The sequence below is a fragment of the Schistocerca cancellata genome, chromosome 3 (genome assembly GCF_023864275.1).
Source record: "Schistocerca cancellata isolate TAMUIC-IGC-003103 chromosome 3, iqSchCanc2.1, whole genome shotgun sequence".
In the NCBI taxonomy this organism is placed as follows: domain Eukaryota; kingdom Metazoa; phylum Arthropoda; class Insecta; order Orthoptera; family Acrididae; genus Schistocerca; species Schistocerca cancellata.
This window is the reverse complement of record NC_064628.1, coordinates 689,828,660-689,850,460: the sequence shown is the minus strand read 5'-3', so window position 1 is coordinate 689,850,460 and position 21,801 is coordinate 689,828,660. Positions and strand designations below refer to the sequence as shown.

General features: G+C 41.0%; 1 protein-coding gene across 1 annotated transcript in view; it reads left to right on the top strand.

The window, feature by feature from the left end:
• The window catches only part of LOC126175674 (regulator of telomere elongation helicase 1 homolog), a 100,138-nt gene that overhangs the window by 23,424 nt on the left and 54,913 nt on the right, over nt 1-21,801 (top strand). Inside the window, exons 8-9 of the mRNA XM_049922598.1 lie at nt 2,593-2,723; nt 7,654-7,860. Coding sequence (XP_049778555.1) covers nt 2,593-2,723; nt 7,654-7,860 — 338 coding nt within the window. The remainder of the gene's footprint in view (nt 1-2,592; nt 2,724-7,653; nt 7,861-21,801) is intronic.

Sequence of the window (21,801 nt, the reverse complement as noted above, 5' to 3'; positions counted from 1 at the left end):
AACTCATACAAATACATGGGTGCAACACTTTGTAGGGATATGAAATGTAATGCTCACATAGGCTCGATTGTGGGTGAAGCAGGTGATACATTTAGTTTATTGGTAGAATACTGTGGGGAAGTGCAATCAGTTTACAGAGTAGGTTTCTTACAAATAACTCATATGACCCATTCTGTAATATTGGTCAAGTGTGTAAAACTCATACCAAATAGGACTAACACGGGGGGGGGGAGAGAATGTTAAACATATACAGAGAAGAGTGGCACAAATGAGCACAGGTTTGTTTGACCCATAGGAGAGTGTTACCGAGCTGCTGGAGAAACTAAAGTGGAAGACTTGTGAAAAGAGGCATAAACTAACCTGAGGAAGTCTACTAACAGTTTCAAGAAATGGATTTAAATAATGACTCTAGGAAATACTGCTATCTCCTATGCATCACTCACATAGGGATTTTGGAGACAAGATTAGAATAATCGGATCACACAGAGCCATTTAAACAATAACTCTTCGTGCAATTCATACGTGAATGGAACGGGAAGAAATGCTAATAACTGGTATGATGGAACATACCATCTGCCATTCACTTCGCAGTGGTTGACAGAGTATTGATGTAGATATAGAAATTCAGTATTCCTGTCGATGTCCAAGGATTTCTAGTAGTCTTGTGTTACCTGTTTGACTTCTGTTGCCTTCACTATTTCATCACTCAAAGCTACTCATTCATTTCTACTGTATTTCTTTCCCCTGATTCAGTCAGTAGTCACCTAATGCTCCCTTTGAAAGCCTCAACAACCTCTTATCCAGGTCCCATCTCTTTGATTTCATACCCTTTTGTAATTTCTTCAGTTTAAATCTGCTGTTGATAAGCAATAAATTTTGCTTAGAGTCCACATCTGCCTCTGGAAAATTTGCACAGTTTAAAATCTGATCATGAAATTTTCGTCTTACTATTATACAGGGTGATTAGAAGCATCTGAAAAGTTTGTAAGGATGTTCAAGGGAGATTGTGCTGAGAAATAATCGTTAAGAAAAAAAATTGAAACATTGCAGAGTTTCTGAGTTATTTAGTGTTGAAGTTAGCCAGTCAGGTCAGTGAACACAAATTCAAGCACTTGCACATGCTAAAATGTGGTAATGCACAGACATTTGTGGATTTGTGAGTTACCACTTGTTATAATGCTCATATTACCAGTTAAAGCATGCCTTTTTAGGAAGTGATAAATTTAAGCTAGGTGAGCAAAAGATATGTATGTTTTCTTTGAGGAAACCAAATAAAGAACATGTTTGCTGGCACTACCTCTGGCAGGCTGCTTGAATGTGTACAAGTTTCGACCTGACTGGCTAACTTCAATGTTAAATAACTCTGAAACGGTGAAACATATTGAATTTTTTCTTAATTATTTCTCAGCACAGTCTCTCCTGCAACGCTGTTACAGACTTTTAAGGCTGTTTGTTACCACCCTGTACAACGTGGAACCTTCCAATGTCATAATTCTTAAGCCAAATGTTAGTGATGATTAAGTTATGCTCTGTGCAAAATTCTACCAGGCAACTTCCTTATTCATCTCTGTCCCCCAACCCTTATCCTCCTAATATTTTTCATTCTCTTCCTTTTCGTACTATTGATTTCCAGTCCACCATAATTATTAAATTTTCATCTACCTTCTCCATTAGCTATCTGAATAATTTCTTTTGTCTCATCATACATTCCTTCAATCTTTTCATCATCTGCAGTACTAGTTGGCATGTAAATTTATGCTGTCGTGGTGGGTATTGGCTTTGAAAATACTGATGATCTCACTTAATTTTACTGCCAAAACAAGAACAGCTGATTAACAGATGAAAGTCGTGTAAAGCAACTGATTCTTGCAAACTGATATTTAATTCGACTAACAGAATTGATTCATGCCTAACATTTAAACATGAGAGAGAAAAAAAAACAAGCTTCTGAAATTTGATTTTTGCCTCTGTGTCACATGTAAACATGGTGCCAGTAAATTTTCATTATTTTTGAAGTAATTAGTTGTCGGACCAAGCCTGAAACAGTCTGAAGAGTTCCAAATGTTGCTTTAAGAGTGATGAATATGCATGTATCTCTCTGAATGTCTTCTACCATGAGATATTGATGATTTATGCATAGCATATCAGCATCTGCCTGATTTGTGATCTATGTTACAATTTAGTTCTCTCTTGATAAAACTGTGCAACAGCTCAAAAGAAATAAATTATGTGAAATGGGTTATTTATGAATTTTGCTATTTGTCAATATTGATCTGTGTGTTTATAAAGCTAGCAGGCTTTGAAGTTTTCAGTAGGAAAAGATTGAAATCTCCTTTTATGGCAAATTTTGAATAATTTTTATATCACCATTGTTGTTTAACAAAAATGTCTTGGTTTTTGCACTTTATTTCCCATTGATAAAAATGTAGTTTGTGATTGAGGTTTATTCAGCTTGGGTTTTAATCATGGCACAGATTATGACTTTTCAGTTTTAAAGCACTCTATTGCTCCTTGTGTCTGTTAGTATGTGACATAGTCAGATGCATATGTTATGTGAAATGAGTCATAATGTAATGTTACCCTTATGTGTAGGTCTTTATAACTTATGAGGAATTCAAGTCAACTAAGAGCAAGACAGATACTTGGTTATCTAACAGAACAGCGAATCTGACAAGTAACAAGGGAAAGCAGATAAATTATTGGTGCTTCAGTCCTGGATTTGGGTAAGTTTATTACATTTTTCAGAATAATTTGCTTTGTGAAAAAAAAACATCTTTTAACATTTGGGATTTTATACCTGTTTGGTTGTTTTGTCAGGATGATTTTAACTTTGAAGAAAGTGCTAAATGGATTAGTACTGGACACACCCATTAAATATCACTGATGGCATTTTGTGAAAGAGTGATCCAGAACAGTTTAGGTTTATCTGGTCAACATGTAGGTCATTTGAGGCAGATGTGGGTGGTAGGAATTGGATATGCCCTTAGCAAATAATTCACTTGAAGTGGCTTAGAGAAACCATGGAAAACCTATATATGTATTTGAACCCTGCTACTCTTAAATAGAGTCTAGTTCCTTAACTGCAACTGCACCAACTTGCTTCACATATCTCATTCCAAAGGGGTAGAGAGAGAGAGAGTGGGGGGAAGGGAGTGGGGCTTGGGAAGTGAGGCAAATGTCAGTGATTCAACAAAACAACAAGAGGGAGGTATGTAATTAGAGATTTAAAAATGTACATCAAGGTGCGGAAAGCTATTATATCTTTGTAAAAGTCTCTATCATAGCTGTCATTCTGCAAGTAGGCATACATCTAATCAGCCATCACTTATTTCATGCCCTCTCTTCATGTGAGATTCCATTTAGCATTCTGCATTAAATGTTAGTCATCTTGATATGTAGAATTTTGAAGAAACATGCTGATAGTCATTAATTACAGTAAAATATTCAATTTTGGACTATTTGCAAAATATTTTATATTTTAAGGAAAATTTGCATATATTTTTATCTGTATAAGTATGCTCTTACATCCTTACTACTGAGTGATGCGCAGTACTACGTTACGACACTGGGCTCTTAAGTTGAGAACAGGGGATTTGAAATTGTTCTCTGGCCATTGTGATGGAGTTCCTTCCACAGTTTCTCTGAAAGTGCTTGCAACCACTACTGGCCTGAGGGATTGTTTCCAGAATACTTACTTACTTACTTACTTACTTACTTACTTACTCACTTACTCCTTGGTGCTACAGCCCTTGTAGGGCCTTGGCTGAACTGATGATCACAGCCCGATCCTGATGATCATGTAGGTACAAGGTTAAAGTTATTGAACTACATGAAAAAAAAATCATCATAACTTCAGAACAGTTTGCATTAGGATGCTCAAACTGCACAGTTGGTCGCAGGGCAAGATGGAAAATAGTATGCGCTGCATTGTTTGGTTTATTGGCCAAGCTCACTTTCTTTTGGATGGGTTCATCAATAAGCTAAATTGGAGCATTTGGGGGACTGAGAATCTGCATTTCATGATTGAGAAGTCTGTTCATCCTCAACAGGTGAGTGTGTGATGGCCAATGTCCAGTCACAGAATAATTGGTGCGATATTCCTTGATGGCAAGGTGACTTCTGAACGGTATGTGAAGGTTTTGGAAGACATTTTCATCCCCATTATCCAAAGTGACCCTGATTTTGACAAGATGTGGTTCATGCAAGACGGAGCTCGAGCCCATTGAAGCAGGAGAGTTTTGGATGTCCTGGAGGAGTACGTTGGGGACCGCATTCTGGCTGTGGGGTACCCAGAGGTGAATGCCATGAGCCTCGATTGGCTGCCATATTCTCCAGATTTGAACATATGCGGCTCCTTTTTGTGGGTCTATATTAAATGCAAGGTGTACAGCAATAACCAAAAAATCATTGCTGAGCTGAAAACAACCATTCAGGACATCATTGACAGCATTGGTGTTTCAACACTTCAGCAGGTCATACAGAATTTTGCTATTCATCTGCACCACAGCATCACCAATGAGGGCAAGCATATAGAACATGTCATAACCTAATTTGAATATCTGTAATGATGTTTACATGTTGAATAAAGTGAGTGCGCACTATATTTTGCAACTAATTTATGTTTTTTTCATATAGTTCAATAATTGTCACCCTGTACATTCAGAGGCATACATGGATACTGTCTGTGAAATTTATTGCAAATAGCTTTAGTAACAAAGAAGTAATAAATTTAAATGTCATGCTTGGTGTGGCAGATTTTCACATATCTCAATCTTTATAACATCACATCCTCTTGACTGTGTCACACAATGATATAATTTTGCACTTGCACTCAGTGGATTATGTCTGTACTGTTTGTAAAATATGTCACAAATACAGTTAGTAGTAAAGAAGTAATAAGTTATAACATCATGCCTCATGCAGTACTTATACTGCATGAACAGCGAAATAGTAGTAAGCGATAAATATTTTTTCATCATTCTTATGCCCACAGCGATTTTTGCCTGACAATAGGGAATATGTGTACCAAGTTCTGTGAAATCAGTCCAGTGGTTCAGGTGGTGATATGGAAAACACACACACACACACACACACACACACACACACACACACACACACACACACACACACGTATTTATAATATGTTTGTATTTAATGGGTTTTGGTGACCTTACAATGCAGCTGGAAACATATTAGATACATCTTGTAAGTAAAACAAGTTTGTGTACATACATAGATAGCACATAGGAGCTGATAGTGGGTCATAACAACACATCATGGTGACAGGCGATAAATACAGTTAATTTAAATTACGCAGGAAAAAATAAAGAAGAGAGAGATACTCTGATTTGTTCTGAAGCAGTATTGTAAAATTATCTTCCAGTTATCCAATGGCTTCCAACATGCTAAGATTAAACGATTCATAGATATGGCACTATCACTCAACACATGAACCGCTAAAACTAATAGGCCAAGCTCAGACCAAGATCAACAGTTCCAGACCCTCTTTTCATCTATTCTGCAGTTGATTTAATAATTTTTCATTATAAGTTATATAAGAGGTTTCTCTCTCCTCTATTGAATGCTTTTGATTATATTACTTTAGTGATCATTTAATTTTGTGTGTTAACCTACTCTCCCAGTACTGCTTTCTAAATTGTTCAGTTTGTAGTTTCTCATTATGTGTACTGCGCTGTGTTTTAATTTCAACAAAATTGTACATTTAGCAAGAATGTGCACTACAAGGCAATTGGCAGAAATTCTCAAACAGCATTTTGTGAAACTGGCAAGAAGGTAATGTACCATTCTGCATGTGAGATGCATACACTAATAAAAAAAGAAAGTCTTGTGCCTAGCAGGCTTGGACAGATTCAAATGAAATTGTTCCTCTTGAGAGGCTGTCGTATAATAATGATTTCAAAATTACATTAAAAAAGACAAGCCCTATGTCAGTAGAAAGTAAAATTCTCTCAGAACTTGGAACACATACATGTAGATCATGGAAAAATTATGCAGCCATTGAATGATCTCATAATGTGCATGATCTACTAGATATTGCAAGCAACATATAATTTCCAGTAAATCAGCAGCTGCTTAGTCCAGGCTGATCTCACTGTGCTTGTTGGGCTAGATTAGCCATGTCTAAGCTTGAGGAAGGTAGTCTATAGACGCAGGCCATCTCTTGTATTGATGGACTATTATAAGATGCTATCAGAAGTGTGTGGTGTATCACTGCTGTGATCTGACCCCTAACCTGAAGTGATAAACGATATCTCTGTAACTAAAAGTAACACAGTTATGTGACTTGGTTGTTTGGTTTTGTGTCCTCTAAGCGATAGGTACATAACTTTTAGGCTTCTTCACAATATTACATACAGGGGTTGGACAGAAATGTGCAGACACCACAAGACATGCATGTTCGACATAAATGTAGATGCTAATCAAGCATACAGGTTGCACTATTATTTTTGACCACGAAGGGCATCTGTACAATGCGCACAATACACTGCAAGTGTCAGTTGTAGGCAAAACTGTGTTCTGTGTAGTTGTGAGTACTATATGTTAACAGCTAAATGTATTCAAATGTGGGCAAATGGTTGGCACTCATATAGTGGATACTTCTGTAACTAAAGGAGTTGAAGTGTTTGGTGCTTCAAGAGGCACTGTACTGAAGATTTGTACCACATGCAGAAAAGCATCATCTGCTAAGCCACATCACAATTGGAAGTGTGTGTTGAGTGATCCTGACAGACAGTCATTGAAAAGGATCTGACAAAAAATGAGAGTATGACAGCTGCAAAAGTTACTGCAAAACTGGACGTGGCACTCACAAACCCTGTCAGTACCATAAGCAGGGAATTGCAAAGGCAAATTGGAATTCCAGAACCACTCATCGGTGATGCAGAGGCCCGTAACAGGAAAACATTGTCTCGTAGCTATAAGGACTGTGGAGCAATAGAAGAATCTCATTTGGTCAGATGTGTCTTGTTTCACAATTTTTCCAACTTTTGACCATGTTTATGCATGTTCTGAGAGTGGAGCATGGCTGGGGTTTAGTTATGATTATTTGAGCAGCTGTATCATTCCATGGGCCCCATAAGTACTCTGCAAGCACGCATTACTGCCAAGGATTATGTGACCAGTTGGCAGGACCAGGTCCATACCATAGTAATTCTGTGTTCCAAGATGACAGGGTCCTTGTTCACACAGCTCGGATTGTCCATGACTGGTTTTGTGAGCACTAGCATCAGTTATTGCATCTCCCCTGGCCAGCAGTCTTCATATCACAATATTGGTAAATTCTTGTGGTCTGCTTTAGACAGAAGGCAGTGAGATCGATATCCACCTACACTGTCATTATGTCAGCTGCCTCTGTTCTGCAGGAAGGATGTTTTAAGATTCCTTTGAAAACCATACAGAACAAGTATTTAACCAGTCTGAGATAGCTGTAAGCTGTTTTGAATGCCAACAGGTTTCCTACACCATATTAGACAATGCAATGTGTTGTGTTTTTGGTATTTCCATATTTTTGACCATGCTCTATAAAGTTATTGAAAGTAAATTAATTATTGCCGATTATGAAACAGGAATAATACTGGCATAAATTGTTTTATTTCTGTTACTTTATTTGCATTTATTTTTTCCATAATATAGGATGCAGGCATTGGTGGAGCAGGGTGCTCACTGTGTAATTCTCACGAGTGGAACACTTGCTCCTTTGAAGCCTCTAGTGTCGGAGCTGGCCATAGATGTTCCAGTGAGGCTAGAGAATCCACACATAGTGACTCCAGACCAAGTTTTTGTTGGCATTGTACATACAGGACCTGATGGCCATCCACTCAATTCTTCTTTTAACACACGGTAATGTATGATGGACTTTCTTTGGATTTCCTGCAATGCATCGACCACCAAGTGGTGGAACATGCCGCTCAGCGCAACATGCTTGAGTTCAATGGCTGCTTCACAACCTGTACCATCTGGATCCCTCACCCAGCACCGGCTGTTCTGTTCTGTTCTATGCAAATGAGAATTACCCTTGCAACACATGCTTTGCTTATGTAATCCTCCTTGCCTCAATTTCCACTAACCCATTGCACCCACACAATAATCTCCTCCTCCTTTGTCCAACCACCCCTTCCCAATCCATGCTTTCACATCATCACCACCACCATGTGGTGCACAAACTCATCTGCTCCAGTGCCTGTGTCACACATTCCTATCCCGTACACCTGCTGCCTCCCTGTCCCACATTTCTATCCTGCACACCGGCTGCCTCCCTCTGACCTGTCATCTACCCCATCCCTACCTGCCGTCCCACTTCCTGCCTCCCAACCCACACAACCTCTCACCCCAACCCACCTGCTAAAATGCAAACCTTTCATTGTGTGTCCTGCTGGGACAACGCAGCTGCACAAATTCTGTGTGTGTGTGTGTGTGTGTGTGTGTGTGTGTGTGTGTGTGTGTGTCTGGTTGCAGAGGGGGATGCAAACTGCTTACATATTTAGATACGTGTAGCTAAATGATGTTGCTTTCCTCAGATTAAAATCAATTATGTGACTATTAATTTACATCATTGTACTCTTGGCTGAATATTTGTGTGTCTTGTGAAGAAGTGCGGTAGGATAAGAGACTGTTGTGTAAACTCTGTAACAATAATGTGGGATTGTAGGTCATATGTTTGGCAGATTTAGGTTATTGGCAAGCCATTTTATTAGTTCTTTTCTGGAATTCCTGGAGAACGAATTAATGAAGGAATCAATAGAAGAACAAAATTGAGTTATCACATCATTTCTACACCAAAAAAATGGTCTTTTATTTCCTGAGTTCGCAGTGCTACCACGAAGTGGTGGCCAGAGCCACATGTAATCTTTTCACTACTATGCCCATATATGGAAATTTCTAAAAGTCAGGTGCTATGGCCATATATAATGTTCACTTTTCAGTTTCCTATGCAGCCATTCCTGGTGCCACACATGGGTTTTGCATCTGCTTTCCCGATGCCATTGTAAAAGTTAAACTCATTAATAAACAAGTAAATATTTTTCAGTATCAGTGTCAATATGAACTTATCCCATTTGGGTTTTGAACCGATTATTTGCTGAATCCTTCAAGTGGATATATTTGCTTCAAACTCAAGTTCTTCTCCTACGTATTCCATGATACTTTAATTGCTTAATATGACTGCCAACGAATAACTGCAGTTGTTCACACTTAAAACATTCAAAAAAGTGTAGGCAGAACTGTGTTGACCTGAATTGGTACAGTTTAAGAAAATTTCCTGTTCTTTCACAGACATTTACCAGAGTTATTAATCTGACATTGTAAACTAACATTCTTTAGCAACCCCATTTGTTGTGACTCGCCTATCTTTCAAAGTGCCGCCACGCAGTTACGCGCGTCCTCCACATGCGGCGCTGTCTGCCTGCCATGCAGCAGCAGCGCCACCTAAACGGCCAGCCAGCCTGCGGCCGCTAGACTCGGACTCAGTTATGATTTGACTGTTACAGTGTACACACGTCTTACTCTGTTTACTTGATCTGCGACTTTCATGTATTGCGTCTTCCTTGAAATATATTTGTTCAACCTGAAGTTATAACAATTGGCGATGAGGTAGTGATTTTTCTTTTCCATCGTTGACCCACATGTTACCATGGCTACTTTAGAGCAACTATTGCAAGGTCTCATAGAACAGCAAACGCTTCTTTTCGTTGCGGCATCAAATGCGGGGCGTCTCTCGTCGTTGCCTCTACCTCCATTTCCTCCTTACGACGAGACGGCAGAAGACTGGTCTGATTAAGAAAAACGTCTTCAACAGCACTTCTTGGCATTTCATGTCGCGGACAAACAAACATGTAAGTCTCTGTTCCTTTCATGGATTTCACCTCAAATGTATCGGTTGTTGTCGCAATTGGTTCATTTGAAAGATCCTGCGTCTTTGTCCTTTGCTGAAATGTGCTCACTTCTGTCCATCTATTTTCAAAAGCAAACACATGTGGTAGCCTCTCGTGTTGCCTTTTATCATTGTCAAAAACAACCGAATCAATCCTATCGTGCTTGGGCTGCTGAACTTCATGGCCTCAGTAGAAAGTGTCAATTTGTTACTGAAGTTGGCAAATAATCCTACGCCGATTCCATGGTACGGGATGCTATTATCCGATTGGCGCCCAACAAATAAGTTAGGCAATGTGCCCTTCAGTTGGAAAATCCGACTCTAGATGAAGTCCTATCCATCGCTCAGTCTTTTGAAATTTCTCGCGCCGCTGGAGCGCAAATAGAGGATGGGGCGACGTCGAGGAAATACAACCTCTGTGCAATGTTGACGAAGCGTGTGGCGTGTCCCCACCGGCCGACGTGGCCGCAGTACGCTCCCAAGCGCAGCCTCGGCCTAACCGTAAATAAACCTCTAAGGAACTGCAGCAAAACCCATGGCAACTTCCTTCATGTCCGCGGTGTTTTACGAAACAGTCACGAGAAGATTGTCCACAACGTTGGGCCGTGTGTCACAAATGAAAAAAAAAAGGGTCATGTGTCAACTGTTTGCAAATCCGACCGCATACATGATGTTCATGAACACGACGCTGATTCTGATTCTGTGTTGTCTGTCAGTTGTACTTCTTCCCTTTCAGGGAAGTTATTCCTCACTGTCCAAATACTTGGTCGAGATGTTCGCATGCAGGTGGATACTGGTTCTGCTGTCACTATCATCAATTCTCAGATGTATCTTCAGTTGGGTTCTCCAATACTGCCACCTGTCACTAGGCAGTTACGAACTTACAATAAAAAGAAGATTTCTCTCTTGGGGGACAATTTGATGCTGAGGTATCTTACCAATCTGTCGTTCGCACTGTTCCCATATTTGTGGTCGACCATAGTAACATGGAGTTTGGTTTCAACGCCTTTCTCATTTTTGGGTTATCTCTGATGCTATTCCTTATGCTCAACTGGATTCCTTGTGGTCCTCTCCTGTCGTTTTCGTTGCTAAGCCAAATGGTGATATTCATCTCTGTGGTGATTTCAAAGCCACTGTAAATGCTCAATGCCTTATCGACACTTACCCTATGCCTGGACCTGAAGAATTGTTCACTAAACTTGCTGGAGGCCAGTATTTTTCTAAACTTGACCTGTCAGAAGCTTATCATCAACTTCCTCTCGACGCTGCTTCCCGGCAGTTTTTGGTCCTTAACACGCCTTTTGGCCTCTATCGATACCAACGATTGCTACTCGGGGTTGCCAGCGCACCTGCTCTCTTTCAGCGATTCTTGGAACAATTATTGCTCATTGTCCCTGGGTGTATAAATTACCTGGATGACATTGTTGTCACTGGCTCCACCACTGACGAACATCTTCAAAATCTCTGCACACTTTTTCATGTCTTACAGACTTCCGGTCTTAAGTGTAATCTTCAGAAATCAAAATTTTTTCAGACATTTATCACGTACTTGGGGTTTCAACTCTCTTGGGATGGTATTCGTGCGCTTCAGCAAACTGTCACTTCGATCGATGATCTTCCTCGCCCTACATCTGTTAAGGAACTGCAGGCCTTCTTGGGGAAAATAGCATACTATCAAAAGTTTTTACTGTTTGCTGCTTCGGTGGCTCAGCCGTTGCATCGCCTGTTGCATAAAAACGTGCTTTTTCACTGGTCCGCATCGTGCGATGCGGCTTTCCAGAAATTGAAGACTATGCTGAAACAGGCCCCATGCCTGGCTATTTATCGACCTGGCCAACATCTTGTTCTTGCCACGGACGCCTCACAATACGGGGTCGGTGCAGTCCTTGCGCACCGTTTTTCTGACGGTTGTGAACAACCCATTGCTTATGCCTCAAAAACGCTCACGGATGCCCAACAAAATTATTCTCAAATTGAAAAAGAAGCTTTGGCCATTATTTATGCTCTTCATAAGTTTGGTGTTTTTCTCTATGGATCCAAATTTCATCTTGTTATGGATCACAAACCACTTGTTCGTGCGAATGCTGATGCACTGTCTCGCCTTCCCATGGGTCCTGATCTGGCATTCGATAGGGACGAACTTTTGTGTTTCCACCTGGATGTTGGCCAGATCGTCCGTCCGCTAAGACTTCTGATCCGTTGTGGAACTACTACGCTTTGCGTTACTACCTCATGGCTAGGGATGGTTTTATCCTACTTTCCACTGAAAATGCTTCACTGTGTGTTGTGGTACCTGCATCTTTGCATGCTTCGGTCTTGCACCTCCTTCACCAAGGGCACTGGAGTGTGTCTTGCACAAAATCTCTGTCGCGCCGTCATGTGTACTGGCCCAGCATCGACTCTGAAATCGCACACATGGTCGCTGCCTGCGGCCCTTGTGTGTCACAGGCTGCCGCCCCGAAGTCATCTTCGTCACCGTGGTCTTCGCCTGAGAAGCCCTGGGAGCGTATTCATGCTTACTTCGCGTGACCTTTTTTAGGTACTTATTGGCTTCTCATTATTGACACCTACTCTAACTTTCCTTTCATTGTCCGTTGCACGTCGCCTACCACTGCGGCAACCGCCAATGCTCTCCCTCACATTTTCTCTTTGGAAGGCCTTCCCTCTACTCTTGTTACTGATAATGGTCCGCAATTTGCCTCTTCCGATTTTGCGGATTTTTGTGCCTGTCACGGCATCATACATGTCACAGTCCCTCCGTTCCATCCACAGTCAAATGGTGAGGCTGAACGACTGGTCCGCACATTTAAGGCTCAGATGAGGAAACTCCTGACTTCTGCTGATGATGGGCTTCTCCAATTTCTGGCTTCTTACCGTTTCACCCCCATGGGCGACCGCAGCCCGGCTGAGCTCTTACATGGCCGACAACCCCGAACGCTACTTCATCTTCTGCGGCCTTCCACCTCATGGACGCGGGTGCCTTCGCTTGGCTGGTTCACCGCCGCTGACCTTGTATGGGTACAGGAATATGTAGGCGGCCAAAATGGAGTCCTGGCCACATCTTACGACACCGTGGCCAACGCCTGTATGAAATCCAGACGGACACGGGTGTTGCAGTGCGTCATTCGGACTAGCTTCGGCCTCGTGTGCCGGGAACGCCCGTTCCGGATGCTGCTACACCACCTTCAGCTCTACCTGATGCTCGGGATACTGGAATCTCTCATTACTCACAATGCAGTCCTCTCACCATCATATCGGTGCCAGCACAAGAACTGATGCCACCAGGAGACGTGCCCATGCAGGAACCAGATGGCCATCATCTGTCGGAGCAACTCTACTCGCCTCCTTCTCCTACGGATGCGGACACATCGCCCATGTCTCCTGTTATCACAACCGGACTTGCCGCAATGGGCAGATTGGTGCACGGGGCCCCAGCAGATTCGACCCCCACGTCTCCTGTCATCTTGATCCGTTATCATCGGGGGCACTTCCGTCCGTATGGGAAGCCTCCTCCTCGATACTTTACGGCCAACCAAACAACACCTATGGACCAGAATGAGATTTTCACTCTGCAGCGGAGTGTGCGCTGATATGAAACTTCCTGGCAGATTAAAACTGTGTGCCGGACCGAGAGCACGTGCCTGCGAAAGGCAAAGGTCCTGAGTTCGAGTCTCGGTCTGGCACACAGTTTTAATCTGCCAGGAAGTTTCAACACCTATGGACGTTAGCAATCTACAGGCCACCTCCATCAAGATGTGTGCAAAAACTTCAAAGGGGGGAAAAGTGTTGTGTCTCGCCGATCTTTCAAAATGCTGCCGCGCAGTTATGTGCGTCCTCTACATGCGGCGCTGTCTGCCAGCCATGCAGCAGCAGTGTCACCTGAGCAGCTAGCCAGCCAGCGGCCGCTAGGCTCGGACTCAGTTATGATTTGACTGTTAAAGTGTACACACGTCTTACTCTGTTTACCTGATCTGTGATTGTCATGTATTGCGTCTTCCTTGAAATATATTTGTTCAACTTGGAAGTTATAACACCATTTCTGACACATCATCATCAAGACGTAAGCAGTATGTTGTTCATGGTGTAATGAACAGCCTGGCCTTTTTGATTTGAACAGCCTGACCTTTGTAAGTAAACATGAAATCATAGGATAATGTTTGTTTTGTTACAAAGAAGAAAAGTGAAAAGAAGGGAAATTACGAGGAAGTTGTACAAGTGGTAAGGTTGCCTTATTGGAAATACAAAGTTGAATTTAGTTGATGAATTGTGTGACATTCAGATGCAGATACTGATTTTCTGGAATATCCTGCTTCCTGGTTTAATTCTACAGTTTGACATCTTGTGCAGTTATCAAACTAGAACTTGCATTCATCAGTGTTGTGCTCAAGTGCCCATACTTCCATCCATATGGATACAATCTCCCTCTGCCTCTCCCCTGTCCTCTCCCTCTCCCCTGTCCTCTCCCTCTCCCCTGTCCTCTCCCTCTCCCCTGTCCTCTCCCTCTCCCCTGTCCTCTCCCTCTCCCCTGTCCTCTCCCTCTCCCCTGTCCTCTCCCTCTCCCCTGTCCTCTCCCTCTCCCCTGTCCTCTCCCTCTCCCCTGTCCTCTCCCTCTCCCCTGTCCTCTCCCTCTCCCCTGTCCTCTCCCTCTCCCCTGTCCTCTCCCTCTCCCCTGTCCTCTCCCTCTCCCCTGTCCTCTCCCTCTCCCCTGTCCTCTCCCTCTCCCCTGTCCTCTCCCTCTCCCCTGTCCTCTCCCTCTCCCCTGTCCTCTCCCTCTCCCCTGTCCTCTCCCTCTCCCCTGTCCTCTCCCTCTCCCCTGTCCTCTCCCTCTCCCCTGTCCTCTCCCTCTCCCCTGTCCTCTCCCTCTCCCCTGTCCTCTCCCTCTCCCCTGTCCTCTCCCTCTCCCCTGTCCTCTCCCTCTCCCCTGTCCTCTCCCTCTCCCCTGTCCTCTCCCTCTCCCCTGTCCTCTCCCTCTCCCCTGTCCTCTCCCTCTCCCCTGTCCTCTCCCTCTCCTCTGTCCTCTCTTCCTCATCACCTTCCAGTTCCATCCTATATCCTATGTAGAGTAGAATTCCAGTTAATACTCATAGTTCATTCCATCTCCGTTAAATCTTTAGTGTCACAATAATAAATTTATAGCAGAAGTATTTGCAGTCTTTCTCCTTGTCACTTTCATGTTGAGTAAAATAAAATGGGAGTACATTTTTACCAATTATGTACACCTACACCCATACTCTGGTAACCACTATGAAGTGCCTGAGTGTGGAAGAATGACTGCATAAATGCCTGTGTGCATGCTGTACTTAGTTTAATTTTATCTTCATGGTCCTTATGTGAGTAATACATTGGGAACTATAGTAGGTTTGTAGATCCTTCCCGTAATACTGATCCCTGAAACTTTTTAAGTAGACTTTCACAGGATAGTTGATGTTTGTCTTCGTGTATCGCACTTCAGGTTTTTCAACATTTCTATGGTGCTCTGCTCTGAGTCAAATGAATTTGTGGCCATTCATAGTGCCCATCTTCGTATACATTCAGTATTTACTGCTAGTCCTATTTCGTATGCGTTCCACATACTTAAGCAGTATTCTATGATGTGTTGCACAAGTGCTTTGTGGGTCATACAAATTGTTTGTAAGTGATCTCTTTTGTGGACTGACTGCATTGTCCCAGTATCTTACCAATGAACCAATGTCTGCCAACTGCTTTACCAACAACTGAGCCTATGTGATCTTTCTATTTTGTATCCCTAAAAAATGTTACATGTAGGGAAGGTGACTGATTCCAGTCAAGGCTCACTGATATGTAATCAATGGTTTACTTTTTGTGAAGTGCACAGTTTGACTGTCCTTATCATTTAGAGGAAGTTGCCATTTTTGCAGATCTTTGAAACCTTGTGAGGGTCTGTCTTTATATTTGTGTAGCTTTTTCCAGATAGTTTTGTTATAGAAAACTACAAGAAATCCTTAATCCTGTCACAAATTTTGTTTGATACTCCATGTAATTAAACTTTCATTAATAACCATTGGTGCAGTACTAAGCGAAATGCATTTTGGAAGTCAAGAAATACTGCATCCATCTGTCTGGCTTTCAGGATATCATGCGAGAAAAGAGGTAGTAGGGTTTCATATGACCATTGTTTTCAGGATTGATGCTGGTTGATAAAAATACAAGGTATTTGTTCGATGGTGCTGTGAAACTTGTAATCAAATAATAATTTCAACCTGAATAATTGTGAAAACATTTAGTAGCAGCCTCTTCCTTTTTCATTATTGTTCTGTATAAAACTTTAGTGTAGTACAGTGTGTAACGATACAGGTACCACTGCAGTATCAACATTAAAATGGCACCAGCCAGAACAGTGCTGATGGATGTAAAAATGAGTAACCTTGTTCCTTTAATTTCAAAAAATCCATTCAGAAATTATTTTCTTCTCTTTCCATGCTCCCTGTAAGTTGGTTGCAATCAAGTTTTACAGTTACTTTACTGCCTGGCTCTCGGTTAAATCCTCTTCATTTCTCCTTCATCTTTGGGGGGAGAGGGGGGGGGGGGGGGAAGTTTTGAAACATAGCACTTTCTTTCTCTCTCCTTGTTCAGCCCCATTCAGTTCAGATAGTTAATATTTGATGCTCTTATTTTGTCAGTTGTGGAAGCTAGTTATGTTTTATGTAACCAAACTAGTAGCTAAAATGAATAATTGTCAAGCTTTACACCATATAGCAGTGTTGAAGTTGAAAGGACAGTTCTACATAGGAAGAATTGAAGCATACATTAAAAGTAGAGATTAATTTTGTAAATGAATGAGCACTGGGAAATTGTGCAGTAATTATTTATAACTGCTTTCCAATAAACCATAAAATAACTTAAACTTCCTGGCAGATTAAAACTGTGTGCCGGACCGAGACTCGAACTCGGGACCTTTGCCTTTCGCGGGCAAGTGCTCTACCAAATGAGCTACCCAAGCATGACTCACGCCCCATCCTCACAGCTTTACTTCTGCCAGTACCTCGTCTCCTACCTTCATATCAGCGCACACTCTGCTGTAGAGTGAAAATCTCATTCTGGAACCATAAAATAACTGTTTATAGCTGAGTAATTGCAAAATCATTTATTTTCAAGATAAGCTGACACAAAAAAGACTATTGAACTTATATCTTACAATTTGAAATATAATACTATTGCCTCATCCCATTTATACCAAAACAGAGAAGTTTCAGGTTTTCGGTATATGGGTGATCGGATCTTTCAAACCCACTTAAAAATCAAATATGGTAATTTAAGAAACTGATTGTCTGATTTACTGCTAGCACAGATGTTAATGTTAGGATATGAAATTCGTAATCATATCTCCGTTGTCTTGGGGGGTGGGGGGGTGAGGAGAATTGCACATTTTTTGTTCTGAAATTAACAACATATACTGAATTTTGGCATTCATACTAAATCAGATGAATCTGATGCCTATTCCACTTTCATTGCTTCAGAATAAATGATAAACTACAAAATAAAAGTTGAATCAATAATACAACTGTAAGCAACCAAACATACCCAAAGAAGCCTTCAATCTGCATGAGAGTCCTCTTCAATAAATGGTTCATCCAGTGTGTGACAAACGGTTTCATCACTCAACAGATTGTGGTAGTATTCATATTATTCTCAGGTAATCATCTGTTTCTCACGCATTATGATCAGATCCTTTAAGTTTTGCTGCTGCCATGGTAAGTTTTTTTGAGTATGCCTTGAGAATAGACGTATTTGCTGCAGATCATCTTCTTTCTTTTTAAGGTTACGTCTCACAGCTGTGTTTACTCTTACTGCCACACTGAACATGTAACAAGGATCACCCGTTTTAGTTATCTCAGAAGTTTTGGCCATTTTTTTTGGTCTCATATCCATTTCTTAACAATTACTAAACAGGAATGCCTCTGGATAATTTGCAATTATTAATATTACATTTAGATTTTATTTAAAAAATGACAATGATGACGCTCAAGAAAATTAATGAAGAACATTACTTCAACATGTTGAAGAGGCTGTTCCAGCAGTCATTGATAGAACAGGGTGCAACCAACTGCAGATTGTGACACTTTGGAGCAAATGATGCTTGTTGTCTGGTCCGAGGTCATTCTTGGGTCATTCTAGCAACTAGCAGGGAATGTTGAGAAGACAAGTCTGCACATGGACTTTCAACTAAGTTTACAATTTGCAGCATTGTCCACATAACTGATCATGTCCCTATGGTTCTGAGTCAAGTGGAAGGACTGAACTGGTGACTTCAAAGGTTCTGTGGCAAGTTAGGCTGCGACTTCCTGGACTTCCTCTATAGAATTGATAACTGTAGGGTCCCCCTAAATGCGTCGGGTGTGCTGCCCTAAACATCAGGGGCTGCTACTCAGGTAGCTGACTATGTGTGGTGTTCACGCAAGGGTTTTTTAGATTAGGCGACTCTCCGCCCAATCCAGATAGCTGTAGGAACCTAGAAGTATCATTGTCCCATAAGCATCCCATAGATGAGAGTATTAAAATCCAATGGTAAACAGTTGAAGCAACTCCAACAGTGTGCCAGAGTCTGAAGTACTCATGAGAAGCAGTGAAGCTCACATAATACTATGTACAGAAAGCTGGTTGAAACTTGAAATTGATTAGAGTGAGATTTTTGGGGCAAATTTAAGTAAATGTCGAAAGGATAGGCAAATGGGAAATGGAGGTGGTGTATTTGTCACAGTAGACAAGAAACTCAAATCCACCAAGATAGAAATTGAAGGTGCATGTGAAATTTTTTGGCCAAGACTCAGTATCAGAGGTGGGCAAAAAATGATAGTTGGATCCTTCCGCAACAAATAGACCTGACATCTTTGAGGATGTTCACATTAAAACTGGAATCAGAGATCATGATGTGGTTTGGCAACATTGTTTACCAAAGTACAAAGGACAACTAAAACAAGCAGAAAGATATACGTGTTCAGTAACTAGATAAAAAATCATTAGTGTCATATCTCAATGAGGAACCTGAAACTTTCAGGAAAGGGCAGGAGCATGTGTAGAAGTGCTGGCTCAAATATAAAAGAATAGTTGACCTCACTCTAGGTAGATATGTACCCAGTAGAACAGTCCATAATGGGAGGGAACCTCCATGGTATACAGGCAATGTAAAGAAACTTCTAAAGAAACGGAGATTACTGCACAATAGGTGTAAAACGAAGCATAGAGCTATAGATAGAAAGATTCTGAATGAAACACATTTGGCTGTCAAGAGAGCATGTGTGATGCCTTTAATGACTACTGTTGCAGAATATTGTCAAATGATATTTCACAGAACCTAAAGCAATTCTGGTCATGTGTGAAGGTCGTTAGTGGCACCAAAATCAGTGTTCAGTCCCTGAAATGCTTAACTCAATTTTCAAATGTTCCTTTACAAAGGAAAACCCAGGGGAATTGTCCCAATTTAATCCTCGCACCACTGAAAAGATGGATGAAATATAGTGCCAGTGGTGTTGAGAAACAGCTGAAATTAGTAAAATTGAACAAAACTCCAGACCCCAATCGAATCCCTGTCAGATTCTATACTGAATTTGGGGCTGAGTTAGCCCCGTGTCTAACTATAATCTATCATAGATCCCTTGAACAAAAGACTGTGCCCAGTTCTTGGAAAAAACCACAGGCCACACCTGTCTACAAGAAGGGTTGTAGAAATGATACGCAAAACTACCATCCAGCATCCTTGACATTGATTTGTTGTAGAATCTTAGAACATACGCTGAGCTCATACGTAATGAGGTATCTTGAACAGAATGGTCTCCTCATTGCCAACCACCATAGATTGCAAAAACATTGATCATGTGAAACAGAACTTGCAATTTTTTCACGTGACATACTGACTGCTTTGGATCAAGACAGTCAAGTAATTGCAGTATTTCTTGATTTCTGAAAAGCATTTGACTCAGTACCACACATGTGCTTATTGTCAAAAGTATGATTACATGGAGTCTCAAGTGAAATTTGTGACTGGGTTGAGGACTTTTTGGTAGGAAGGATGCAGCAAGTAGTCTTGGATGGAGAGTTATCGTCAGATGTAGAAGTAAATTTGGGTGTGCCCCAGAGAAGTCTGTTGGGATCCTTGCTGTTCATGTCATATATTAATGAACTTGAAGACAATATTAATAGTAACATCAGGCTTTTGCAGATGACACATTTTTCTATAATGAAGTACTATCTAAAAGAAGATGCATAAATATTCCGTCAGAGCTTGATAAGATTTCAAGGCGGTGCAAAGATTGGCAACCTGCTTTAAATGTTCATAAATGTAAAATTGTGCAGAAAAAAAGTAGTGGCCAACTCGTGCAATTACCTGCATGTAATGCGTTTTAGGGATATGAAATGGAATGCTCACATGGTCTCGGTTTTGTGTAAAGCAGGTGATAGATTTAGTTTATTGGTAGAATACTGTGGGGAAGTGCGATCATTTTACAAAGGAGATTGCTTACAAATCACTTGTATGACCCTTTCTGTAATATTGCTCCCATTCTGCAATATTGCTCAAGTGTGTGGGACCCGTACCAAATAATACTAACAGTGGATATTGAATTATACAGAGAAGGGCAGCAAAAATGGTCACAGGTTTGTTTAATCCATGGAAGAGAGTTATATAGATACTGAAGGTACTGACCTGTAAGACTCATGAAGATAGATGTAATCTATCCCAAGATAGTCTATTAACAAAGTTTCAAGAACTGGCTTTAAACGATGACTCAAGGACTATACTACAACTACCTACCTATCATTCAAATAGGGATTTTGAGGATAAGATTAGAATAATTACTGCATGCACACGGCATTCAAACAGTCATTCTTCCCATGCTACATACATGAATGGAATGAGAAGCCACCCTAGTAATTGGTACAATGGGACGTATCCTGTGCCATGCATCTCATGGAGGTTTGCAGAGTACAGATGTAGTTAGTTGTATGTACCTTGTTCTTCTACATATTTACTTTGGTGACTTTTATCCTGATTGCTAGCATCTGCGTTACAATCAAGATTAACAACACAGTCATCATCAGAGCTGATTGTCCCAGTACAATTTGAAGGTTGAAATTTGTGAGATGACACATGGAGATCTGATACTGTGCTGGGTGAACCTCCAGTAGAACTACAGTTATCTGAAGAACGAAGAATTTTTTTTATCTGAGAATGGCATGCCTGTTTATACTTTTCACAATTGAATAACAATACAACATACTTTTGCTAAATATACTCTCATACTCTGTAACTAACAAAATGTCTCCTTATACCTAATGAATTAAAATTTGCCAAACCTTTCTCATGATGATGCTGGGGTTTTGTATATGATGTTTTTGTTGCAGGTTCTGCTTTCTTTATACATCTCCTAGACCAGTCTAAGTATATTATTCTTTTGCTCATACTGTGCAGGGTTACTGCTCACCACAAAAGGGTTGCTAACAACGCGCAGTCTTACTCCCAGTAACAATGTTTAAATGCAGTTTTGTCCAGTAATGAAATGATGTAACTGAAGACGGAATAGGTGGTCATAATCACTTGAAAGACAATTTGTTGGACATCTAATCAATGTATGTAGCACATTCATGGTTGCACAGTACACTGAGGACTTGTACCAGAAAGTGAAAATCGCTAATGAGGCACATTTGCTGTCGTAGCATTAGAGAGCTCACTCGTTTTATACTTTAGTGATAATGGACATTGAATTTTGTCATACATTAGATTTTTTTTTTTTTTTTCAGAACAAAGAACATGAAACATGAAATTCGTGATTGCATATAAGCCGGAGTAGCCGTTTTTGCACATTTGTGGTTTTAAGCATGAGAGTGACAATGTAATCTCACGTCCTCAAATAAGGAATGTCAGAAATATTTATCAGTGTATGTTCACTTCTGTTAAG